Source organism: Rhipicephalus microplus, chromosome 8 (assembly GCF_043290135.1).
Source record: "Rhipicephalus microplus isolate Deutch F79 chromosome 8, USDA_Rmic, whole genome shotgun sequence".
NCBI classification, from domain to species: Eukaryota; Metazoa; Arthropoda; class Arachnida; order Ixodida; family Ixodidae; genus Rhipicephalus; species Rhipicephalus microplus.
Genome location: NC_134707.1, coordinates 6250788 through 6263112, shown reverse-complemented (window position 1 = coordinate 6263112; position 12325 = coordinate 6250788). Strand labels below are relative to the sequence as shown.

The 12325-nt window shown below is 41.8% G+C and overlaps 1 protein-coding gene across 1 annotated transcript in view; it reads right to left on the bottom strand.

The window, feature by feature from the left end:
• The window catches only part of pug (pug C-1-tetrahydrofolate synthase, cytoplasmic), a 32188-nt gene extending 20677 nt beyond the window's left edge, over positions 1 to 11511 (bottom strand). Inside the window, exons 1-8 of the mRNA XM_075870851.1 lie at positions 11200 to 11511; positions 9310 to 9394; positions 8214 to 8327; positions 6701 to 6837; positions 5846 to 5946; positions 4595 to 4731; positions 3146 to 3257; positions 2212 to 2372 (exon numbers count right to left, since the gene is read on the bottom strand). Of these exons, the coding sequence (XP_075726966.1) occupies positions 2212 to 2372; positions 3146 to 3257; positions 4595 to 4731; positions 5846 to 5946; positions 6701 to 6837; positions 8214 to 8327; positions 9310 to 9394; positions 11200 to 11255 (903 nt within the window). The 5' untranslated portion in view covers positions 11256 to 11511. The remainder of the gene's footprint in view (positions 1 to 2211; positions 2373 to 3145; positions 3258 to 4594; positions 4732 to 5845; positions 5947 to 6700; positions 6838 to 8213; positions 8328 to 9309; positions 9395 to 11199) is intronic.
• Positions 11512 to 12325: the final 814 nt, after the last annotated feature.

Below are 12325 nucleotides of genomic sequence, written 5' to 3'. Positions count from 1 at the left end.
TGCAAACCTAATAGATACGCTACTAAAAAATGAAGTAGGGATTTTTTGCTCAAAATTTGTAAGACATGCACATCTGTGTTAAATTTGAATACTTTGAATATTTATTATTGCAAGTGGATCTTTCTTTGCCCAATTTAATAATCGATTGAAATGTACTAACATGCATTCCTACACACCACCCATCAAACATTGTCAGGTCTAAAATCCAAGAGAAACTATTAGTGTCAGCATACATTTGCTTAGTCTCGTGGAGACTTCATGAAGCGATGGTACAGTCTGTGACGGTACAGTCCAATATGGTGCAGTTGATTATAATTCAATTATTCATTAATTCTTATTATACTATTGTTAAATTCTTATGCGAGACAAAAGCTCTTCAGACACCTTTTCATGTGAGCAAAGAATTCATTAACTTGAATACATAGCAGAGAAGCAGAAAGAAAATACCTACAAACACACAGAGGCAAACCGACAACTACTATGCAATAAATAGGGCTGGGCACCTTTACAACTACGTTTCTGCATACCACATCAGTACTGAAGCTCATTGTTTACAAGTAGGCGAATAGCTGTGCAAGAAAAGTCTGTTCATGAAAAAAAAATGATGCTAGTACACTTCATGTCAGTTGGCCGAGTCATTTTTGGTCCCCTGAAAACAGCAGTGGTGTAACCCTTTGTGTAGTTTGATGCAATACCATCAACCCTCATTACAACATATTTCAAACTAACACGAAACTACATTCATTGTATCTAAAAATTTGTTTTAAGCATATATTCGTAACAATGCATTTAAAACGGGTCTACTCTTCATTTACTCCACTATAAGTGATAATTCGTTATGTCAGTATAAGTTACATTGAGGCATGAGTGTAAAACAAGTTTTTGTAATCTAGCATGTACACTTCTTTTAACACCTCTCTTGGAAGTTATAACAATTTTCTCCGTTTAACACTACAAAACCTTAAAGTTTAAATATAAGCACGTGGGCCTCAAGTGTTTTTGCCTCCATCGAAAATGCGGCAGCCGCCCCTGGAATTCGATTCTGCAATCCCTTGGAAGTTCGAAAAGGTGGTCTCTTGAAATTACAAATCTTGCAAAAGTCTAGCAGTGGAACAGGGATCACCGCCGCTTGCTAGTACAACTTTTATTGATCTATACTGGAGGCACTTGCAAAATTCGCAAAAATATGTTTGTTCAAAGCTCGTGCTAAACTTGAACAGCTGCCTCGAAATCCATTGAGCAGTCTTCGTTGAAAGGCACGGGGGTGTTTATTGCTGCAAAATGAAACAAAAGGCACATCATTAACAACCACCGCCAAGACTGAGATCAAATACATGAAACAATATTTGAAAGGTCTACTAGAAGTGTAAAATGGCAGCTCTGTTTACTGTCATCGGAATTACCATCAAGAAAACAAGCAGAAATTGAAGGGCTTGTTTTCCTTTGTTAGACACAATATTGATGGGAAATAACAGAGAATGAAGCTAAGGAAGGTACAAGAAATATTATTTGCGATTGTAATGCAAATGTGAAAAAAGAAAAGTGGACAAAAAGGCAACTCGCCGCTAACAGGGACCGAACCTGCAACCAGGTTTAGTCGCAGGTTCCGTTTCTGCTGTGACAAGTTATCTTTTTTTAGCATTTCTTTCTTTACATCAACATTACAACCAATACCAAAAAAATCTCCTATATGTTAGTTGGCATCATTGTAGTATGTTAGTTCTCATTAACTTTACCATGACAGTAATCAAGCCCTCACTGCTGATAAAGTGGTTTGCACCTTTGACAACTTTTTTATTCAGGGCTGAAAACTTTTGCACATGCAGAAAAGAGATTTTAGCCCAAGCCAAATGCTTTGAATTGTGTATCCACAGTTTTATATAACTAAGGCATTAATAAACTAAACTGCGCTGCTAACAAATGCACCAATAGCTTTATGCCATGAGCTCCAAACAAGACAAGTTTTGAGGCTTGGCTCCCTATTAATGAGGTACGATATGAGGCGACTTTATGTTCATGCAAAATGTAGGGTGAAGAAAAACTAGACGCAGAGGAGATGACACGTGGCCGGCACCGTCCCTTGTCTTCTTCTTTGAGCCCAGTTTTCTTCACGCCAACTTTCAACATGAACCTGTACCAGCTCCGTACACTGCTACGATTCAGTTCGCCTTAACTTGAGGTAACTTGGGGAGAATTTACCTTAAGAGAGGCCTTGAGGCAGCGCTTGGCTGAGTCGACAGTGTTGCTGATGAGCATGGCCACAGTCATGGGACCCACACCCTCTGGCACGGGTGTGATGTAAGAGGCCACCTTCTTCACCTCGTCGTAGTCCACGTCACCAACAAGGCGAGTGCCTGAGCTTCGGGTCGCATCTGCGAGTATACGTTACAAGCTATAATGACAGAATGAAGATGGAACAACGGGCCAGGGTACACCACTGTAAACTTAAAATAGACTTAAAACATGGCGAGAAATATGCATCACTACAAAACAATGATTAACGACAACAAACTGAGCATGTATGATTTTCCACAATAACTAAGAAAAAGCAGTTAGGAGTAGTCGTGGTAACAGTGACTGTTTAAATATTGAAGCTGTCGAAGCCTGACTAAGCATTAGAAGCCCCGCTACATGTTAGAAGCCTGACTAACATAGAACAGTAGAAGCCTCCCTAGCCCCGAAAAATCTCGTAAAGAAAGCCGGGCAACGTGGCCAACACCCGTACCATTTTTTACCAGTGGTTGCCTGGCAATGGGTTTTGAACCAACTGCCTCCTGCAACTGAGTTGAACCCACAACTGCTGGGCCACAAGTGAAATATTTGCAGATATTGCAGTCCATGAGGTTCTCTAAAGTCTTCCCTTTCGAAACTCAAGAGAAAACAGTTTATTCTTCTATTTCTAGAAGCCTAACGACTCGTACCAATAGGCCTCTAACGAAAACACCAGGGTGTTTACGAGATGACCAATAATTTTAAGGTTCTCTGCCTTAATTACCTTTTTCGTTCACAGTGTTGTCTGTGTCTATGCCAAATCCTAGGAAAGGTATTGTTCTGCACTTGAAACGTCATTATTTGAATTCCGTGTTCTTCACCTATTCTCACAACTTTAGCCTTTCTTAAAAATGTGGCTTCAAGCAATGTGTACCTGGGATGGCATTGATGCCACAGTCAATCACCACAGCGCCAGGCTTGACCCAGTCAGCCTTCACCATCCGTGGGCGGCCGATGGCCACCACCAAGATGTCGGCTTCCCGGCACTGCAGGAAACATTGCAGACGAGCTAACGAAAGCATTCGCCAAGCACAAAGCGTGAAAATTTTCACACAGTCTGGGGCATGACATCGCACATGTTGTGTGATAAAACATTCCATCACGCTGCACGGCATTGAGGCTCCCGTGTATATCTCTGATGGTCAGACATGAGAACAGCAACTGAAAGAGAGTACCGCAAACCATTTTGTCATCTGCTAGGCAAAGAACAAATGTAGATGTCATTCCACCTGAGAGAACGGATATACTAGAAAAGTTTCTAAATGCTTTGGATTGGTTCGTAACATAGGCTGTCGGGACGGAGAAGCGAATAAACCTGCTTTGTGCCTGGCTGAATCCAACCCCAGGCTTAAAGTTCATTAAAATGGCTTCCAGAGCCACCACCAACCAACTCATGAAGTGGAGGTGCCACCTAGCACCCAATAAAGACATCAACACAAATAAAGTAACTACGCTCTTCAGTTACAAGATTTGAAAACAAGGCGCTGAAATAGTGACACATTCAGTTATAAGTATTTTACATTTTTTGTGCATTCAGATCATTTATAAATTCATTATATGATCCTCCAGCACATTATCAAAACATTATGTATTCTTCGTGGGTGCTGCCCCTACATTTATTGGCCGTTTGCACCCGCTCCATTCTCTTGTGATGTAGCATTCCGTTCTATCGTCAGATGTGTACAAGATCCGGTTCTTGTACTATTGCTACAAGTTTGTTGCATTTTGTAAACTATTACAACTTCCACTAGAAGAAAACGTTAGTACACAGCACTTGCAAACTGACAAAACAATTTAGGGCTATCTAACGCAGACAATTTTGTTTCCACAGTATTCAGTCTATGTATTACTGGAGTAAATTAAATTCGAACAGTTAGGTAAGATTCACCATTACCCTAAGCGACCAGATGTAGTGACATGAGGCAATTATTTTGAGAAATCGCACGTACCAATCGCTATACTAAGCTTTGATGTCGCATCTCAATACATGAGCACTCTACAGGTATGTATCAAAAGGTACTGTAGTACTGGCAGGAGAGCACAAGAAAGGCATAATGAGATGAGCGCTTTGAACTGAATACTTATCATAAAAAACGACACTGTAAACATATTTTTGTATGCAGAAACGTCCCAATCGACGTTCATGAAAAGCTGCCGCATCTCGTGCATTCACTATTTTGTCATTAGAATGAGCTATGTAGCCCCTCGGGACGTTCTACGTAAGCCTGCTTTACAAGTTCCGTTCTGCCATATTTAGATGCTGCCAGTGAGATGCCTTAACCAGGCGTGCAAGAGCTTAGCGAATCTGCCCGCGTCCTCTTACCACTGAAGGCAGGTCCTTCGTCTTTGAGTGGCAAGTGGTCACTGTGGCGTGGTTCCACAACAGCAGTGACGACATTGGGGAACCCACAATCTTGCTGCGGCCAAGCACCACGGCACGAGCACCCACGATGGGGACACCTGTGAAACGAATGAGGCACGTCTCGGAAGTTTTGCAAACACAGGATTGAGCTGAGTGCAGTAAAAAGACAGTAAGTTAAAAAACACAAACAGCAACTCTGCGTGATGAAGAGTGTGAATCACACAAAAATAACGGGAAACGTCATGTCCACATAGCTTTTCTCTCCTTTCTTTTGTCCAGTCATGGACTGTCCAACACGTTGCACGAAAACTAACCCCCCTCACCTGGCTCTAGCACCTTCTATAGATTAGAAATACGGCTGTGTGATCATGGCATATTTGGTGCTCTACTCACGATTTTCTACTTCAATGCCAAAATAAAATAACTGCCTGGCGCTCTGTATCAGTCGTACCAGGAAAAAGGATTGGAAGCAAGAGTTGGAAGCAGGAATGAACTTGTACTTTTTTTAAGATCCTGTTCAAGCACGCTATAGTTATTGCTTATGGTTATGCCTAGTATACTTGTACTAACAAGTGCTTTAGGTCATGTGCTTGTTGGCCAGAACGCATTCTCTGTGAACGAAACTAAGCTTTCAGTTGATTGTCCACCTCAAGATCATCTCCTTGATAGTCTGGTTATTCTCTGGTGTAATTTCCCAGTGTGATTAAAAATTTCATGCAACACCTGAGATTAGGTCAAAGAAGAGAAACACTGCACAAGCAGGGCATGAAATTTTTCATCGTGAACGTCAACCAACTAGCTCGGCTTACAATCATACTCCATTTTCAGACTTTCCTGTAATCTCCGAAGAGTAATGCTGACAGTTCAAAATAGTATGGGAACGATTGGTCCTTACCCCACGAAGATTTCAGAGATGTCTTAGTGCTTCGGATATGTTTTTTTAAGACTTGAATTTCAAGTCTCTTCGAAACCACATGTTGGGGAGAAAAAAAGGCCTTTGCCCCTCACAAGGAAGACTTAGAAAAGAAGCAAGTTCTGTGTAATTTTAAAAATTCAATTAAAATCTGCCCTAGCCAGGGTCTTGCATTTGGCAGTTCATACGCGAAATTTATAAGAAGGCCAGAAAAGGGGCTTATCCAAGGTTTAACTAGGCAACATTCACAAAAATGCCTCATATAAGCAAAACAGGAAAGATTTCAAAGCTAACTTTACCTGAACGCTTAATCAACTCAAGGCAGCCTCTTGGTGTGCAGGGGACAAAAAAGCCTTCCAACTCCCCGTGAGCCAGACGGCCAGCATTTTGGTCGTGGATCCTAGAAGAACAATAAACCACGAATTCTCTACTGTCAAAACTACGATCCAATTACAGAGCTGAGTCAGCGAACTCCAGATTACGCTTCACAGATACAGAAATACGTCAACAGTTATTAATGTGCACTGAAGTTTTGAATGCGCACTGAAGTCTCTTAGTTTCGACAAGCAATAAAGCATTGATTTTGGATTACTACTAACTACGGATTAGTTTTAGCATCTGAAGTCGCAGATTTTGAGTAACAAATTAATTTATGGAACTGGAGTGAATGGAAAACATACTTATGACTCAGTTGGAAATTTTTTAAAGAAACATTTGAATTTGGGACACTGAGAAGGAAACTTCACCTAGAAGGAAGTTTAACCTGAGTACTTCAATAAGACATATTATGACAAATGGTTTTGGGGAAGCCTGCTAAAGTGGGAAAAGGTTAAAAACTGGGAAATAAATAATGCCGTTCACCCATTTTTACTGTGAAGCTATGAAGTGAATAAATACAGTTTTCCCAGAAAGAAAGTGTGCTAGCTGATAGAACTTGCCACACCAAGATAAACGTTTGATCTTTTCAAGACCCCATGTAGGTTTTCTTCGAAGCTTCACGCTACAAATGGGTGTGACTATTCAAGATCTTCTGCAACAACCCTCTTGCCAGACAATATTCCCTAAAAAAATGTGGATAAGTTACCAGTGTCAATTCTTAGTACACCAAGTTTAAAGAACAGAGAAGTACGGAAGTGGCAAGTTATGGAACATACCCATCCACATCTTTTTCGGGTGAGACGGCATTTGTGATCCGGTTAGAGTCTATGTTAGTTTCACAATCTAGCGGCAACTGGACAATGATGCCGTGGATGCTGGGGTCCTTGTTCAGTGTCTCTACTTCCTTCAACAGCTGCAAAAAAACAAAAGACCACAGCCTTAACAATCCACATGGCTGTACAATCATGAATGCCTCACAAGTTATAAAGAAGGCTGCGTATAATTATACTCCGTTTCATACATCAGGCACAGCGCTACGGAACCTAGCGAGACTTCTTGCAGCAGATGCATTCACACCAAGAAAAAAATAATTCAATAATTTCACCACACAAAATGCATTTTTTGTTTTTAGACAAGAATAAATGAAGATGCCTTGTGCTCATTGCAGCTACTGTAGATCAAGTCAATGTCATTTTTTCATTATAGCAAGAAAAATAATTGAAATGTGTAAAACACAAGCAATACATGCAATACAAATTTAAATTCACATGGCAAAAAGTTATTTAGCCTTTTCAAAAAAAATGTACAAACCAACATACTTATCTTTGTTTTTTTATGTTCGCTCTGTGCTTTGCTGATAAAATATGCTTGTTAGGCCCAATTATGGAAGTATAGGCAATTTTAACAGAGCAATGTTGACATTATTGAGCAAAAAAAGTAAGTTTAGCCGATAAAGGTTATTCGGGTGTAAAAGTAACAAGTTACAGTTGAGTTACCTGAAAAAATAACTGGTTAGAGATGACATACTGAGCTAAAGCCTAAAAAAAATGTCAGCTCTGCCCATAAAACTGCGGCCCTTTTGACCTACACGTGTGAAAAAGTCGTGCTAGCTGTTTTTTTGCTCACACCGCAAGCACTACATTTTTTTGCCTAATATAAATACTACACTAATAGGAGTTAGAGGTTTGTTATAACAACCTAAAGCCTTACGTTTGGCTCAGCAGCAATGTCAGAATTCAATGAAATCAACCACGCCTTTCAAGTTTCTGATCTAAAACCAGCGACAATAAACATGGGTACTGCGATGATGTTTATTCGAACAGAAGAGTCGCAACGAGGTCGCGACGGAAAATGGGCGAACGGCAAGTCTGGCAAAGGCGGCAAAGGTTCTCGCGCAATCAGAGCACGGGGTTCTTCGTTCTCTTTTTAAGGTGCATACGCGTTAGTGCGTATTCTCCACTACAGTACAAATGTGAAGTCAGCTATATGATGCACTCAAGAACTTGAAGTCATCAAAATGAGTAAGTACAATTGAACAGAACTTTTTATAAAAATTTTCTGTGGGAGGAGCACACATTTGTTTCGTACTTCGCAACTAAGTATAACAACTACGACATGCTCGAGACTGGAAGGCAAGTATAAAGCTTGTAAAAAAAAAATTTGTGGTCACCTATGCTTCGTAGTTGAGAGCCATCTTGAGTATTTCATGAAAATGTGAACGTGGTAATCTCTACTGGAAAACCCAATGGAAGAACTGCATGCAAGTGGCAAAAGAAAATTCCCTCTCACCTCCTCTTCAGTAATGGTGCGAGGAAACTTGATGTGCTGGGATTCAGCACCAACTTCTTCAGCCGCCCGGCGCTTCATACGAATGTAGACATTTGAATCCTCTCTTCCGCCAACCTAGGTGCAATTTGAAAGAAAAGTAATTAGTATTTTGACCACTTGAATGCTGATACACTATCTTTTTTTTCAATCAATTACAATAACTGCTAAAGTTCCACTGAAAAATAACTAGGTAATGGGTGATGATTAGTTTGCAATGAGTTAGGTAGATACATAGTTGAACATGGTTCAAGGAAAATATGCTTAAGTCTACACTGAATTAATGCTTGTGACCACATTAACCAGGTATTCAATCTGCTCCCTGGAAAATCACCCAGTCTGTTGCAAAAGAAAGAACAACAAAGTGGGCACATCCTAGGCTAATGCAGATGTGGCATTAATTTCAAACATTACATGGCTTTTTCTGAAGATTTGTTTCTTTCTGTCACGAAAAACCCCCACTGTGCACACGTGCATCACTGAAGCAATCCGTTAGCAGATGACAAGACAATGGCCATTGAGACACCATGTGGCAGCATTTCAGCTGAATAGCAAAGCAATCTTAATGCTACTTACTAAACTATAAAAAGGAAAATTCTTCACATATCTCCAGAAACTTTTCTTTAGCAATAAAAAAAGCAAAAAAAAAAGGAACGCAGATTGCCAATGCAAGCAAGAAACACTGACTCAAGAGACAGAAGCGAGCGTATGCAAGCAAGATTCGGTGAAATTGTATCCCGCAATGCAGTACAGCAACCAAAATATTTAATACCTGGCTGAGCATTGATTGGTAAAGAAATTGTAAACGGACTTGCACAAAGGGTTGTGGCACAATGCTTAGGCTTCATATGTCCACACAACAACAAAGCGCTGACTCGTAACCACCCCCTCCCTCGCCAAGATAATAACCAACTACCTAAGGCACATTTGTGAATGCGTAGTGTCTCCGCACTATGTCAGCTTCTGTGCCAGCTCAGATACAATTTTTTACACACGTCATTATCTTGTCACCTTTTGCTATCACAGAAAATGGGTGCAAGAGGCATACTGTCTGGCTCACCTGGACAATGGCAAGCATAGGCCTGAACTCCGGGTGCTTCGCTTTGATGGCCTTGACCTCTTCAGCCAACTTTTCCCGGATTTCCCTAGGCAGCGAAACATCAGTTTTGTGAAAAAAGAAAGAAGAAGCAAGGTGCTTGCAAAACTAATCGCTTCCGAAAAAAGAACGGAAGAAATAGTTTGTTTTTATTTGACAAGGCAGGAAATTCCAAACATTTCCTGAAATTAATTCATTACTGGCCTAACTGGCTAAGGATCCCAACGTGCTACTAACATAGTTTTGTGCAAGTTCTGTTTCGCAATAAAACATTTTCATTCATCCAGTTGAATATCAAGTCGAGAATAGCTACAGAGAGGTCATGAAAGTTGACAAAAAGAAGTAATAGTATCTCTTCATTCTATAAATTATCCCATTAATTGATATGGGGGGTTTAACATCCTGAAACCACCATATGATTATGAGAGATCCCGTAGTGTAGGGCTCCAGAAATTTCCACCCCTGGGGTTCTTTAATGTGCGCCCAAATCTGAGCACACGGGCCTGCAGCATTTTCGCCTCTGTCGAAAATGCAGCCGCCGCAGCCGGGATTCGATCCCGCGACCTGCGGGTCAGCAGCCAAGTACCTTAGCCACAAGACCACCGTAGCAGGGCGATATATACATAATCCCAAAATAAACAATAATCGCAAAATAAACAGCTAAGCTCAATAACTTCAGTAGATTGGTTAGGCAATGCATTTGAGGTATGTGATGGCATTATTTGCCAGCAATTATTTGCCTATTATTTCATTCATCCCGTTCCTTTGTGGTTAACTGTAACTGCTTTTCTTATTTTTCCTTGTGCTGTTACATTCAACATACTTTGCCAGTTTAATCATTTTAGCCGTTTCCTACATCCTGTGGATTGCTGCACCTAATTAATGATTACTATTATCGTAAGAGCAACACTTTGTTGGATGCTTCGATCACACGCATCCACACATGAGGTTTCAATGGTCGGAGCATTGACTTTTCACACAATACCCATGCAAGAGTGTTCCTACACAGCTCGGAAATTATCTTTCCACGGCCACACCATGTAGAGATATGAAGCCTTCACATTTTGCTGCTTCAGAGTTATCTCGCAGGTATCAGCAGTCTTGGAGCCCTGTCGCTCAGACGTCCAGACCAAGGTCAGAAAGGATGTCTTTACTGATATGTGGCTTCAAAATGAGCGTGCAGAAATTGAGGAAGCTGACACAGATGCACCCAAGTAAACATTTAGTGCTGCGGCACACTGTTATCTTAATAAATTCATTGTCGTACGACAGGTATTGAATTACATGGTTCGTTAGCACCGATTTACTTATAAAAACTCACGACGGTAAGCGTAAGAAATAAAAGCAAAAAAACAACAAACAAGTGCAAGAGACAAGCAGGACCGTCATATGTTCCAATTAGCTGCCTTACTTATAGTAATATCCAAGAATCCACAGATTCAAGGCCATGAGCTTGATTTCGAGTCGAGCACGATTTAGGGCGTGATCCTGAAATACGAGCGTTTCTTCCCGCACTGCAGTTCCAAGTTTTGACCGTAATGATTCACATACGCAAACTATTTAAAACAAAGTTTACGAGAGGTATCTCTGGATAACTACCCTTAATGCACCAGCTACAAGTTTCGGTGTGAAAAGATGCACCACTACGAGGTTTTGCTGCAAGTGAGCGCATTCACATCGCTAAAAATTGCACCGCTACCAGCATTTAAAAAATGCCCTACTACTAACGTTCTAGCCCGCAAGCAATGCACGACGGTAAAAGTTCGGCGAACTACCGCGAGACACGTGAAGTTAGCAGTGCGTCGTATTTGTTTTTCCCCCATTTCGCGCACGCCTTCTCGCGCGTGCACTTACTTGGCAATTTGCCTTCCGGACAGCACCGTCGCTTCACCTGTCGGATTCGAAGACATGCTTGCTGCTGGGGGTGCGGTCACCAACGGAGGCGATGATCGAACTGACGACGGACACGGTGCTATCCGTTGGCGGGGCAGACAAAACAGCGAGCGGCGTCACACGTCTCCTATCTCAACTTTTCCTGGTACCCTCTCGCGTAGCCGGGCACCGCACGTTGGCTGTTTCCGCGATAAGGACACGTGATATCTAGGCGAGGGCGGCTCGTCTCTCCAAGAGGAATGGAAAACGGAGCCGGTCAGGGCGGCCTGCATCTCGGGAACCGAAAGAAAAAAAAAAAAAAAAAAGTGGCCCGTGTTCACGCCAGTCGCGCAAACCGGTCCGGCCATTTCGGAGCATTCCACGATGTGAGAACGCTGCCAAGTTCTTCGTCAACGTCGCAACTTCAATGGGACGTGGATCGGCATGTAATCGCATGAGGAACATTCGTTACCGTGCCGGTGTAGATGTTCCGGGAGATACATCGAAAAATATCCAGGGTGTACGTCGACAGGAGTCGGTCCCATCGATTGCGATCGGGCCTGATGCAGTTGGAATTGTTTTATCACTGGCTAGAAGGAAGCCAACCACTGTTGAGTAATTCGATCGCGATTGGTCTTAATCGTGATGAACCGTGCGTGTGACGCCGGTAACCCGGCAACTCTAGTGATGTTTTCGGTAGCTCTAGTGTGATACCGAAACCGCCCATACTACCAGAACGATCATGGCGACCACCTGTTACGAAGAGTTTCGTTTTCGGTGGCTGTGGGCCTGCGAGTAACCTAAAATGGGCGTTGGCAGGATTTTGTCGATTCTGTGTTTGGGAGGGGGTAGCACTGGTGTGGCTTGTCTGTGAGCGAAACGAAGAAGTGTTTTGTCTGCAGGGCGTTTCAGAAAATGTATCCGAATTTCCTCCATAACAGGGGCACGTAATGCGATCATTATGCGCGCTGCCTTAGTGTTATTTTTTTTTCTGTAGCAGTGGACACCTAAAACTATGTACAATCATTAAAACTTTAATCACGCAAATGATAAAATCTACCTTTTTAATTAGACACTACACATGATCGCAACAAATGGGATAACTGCC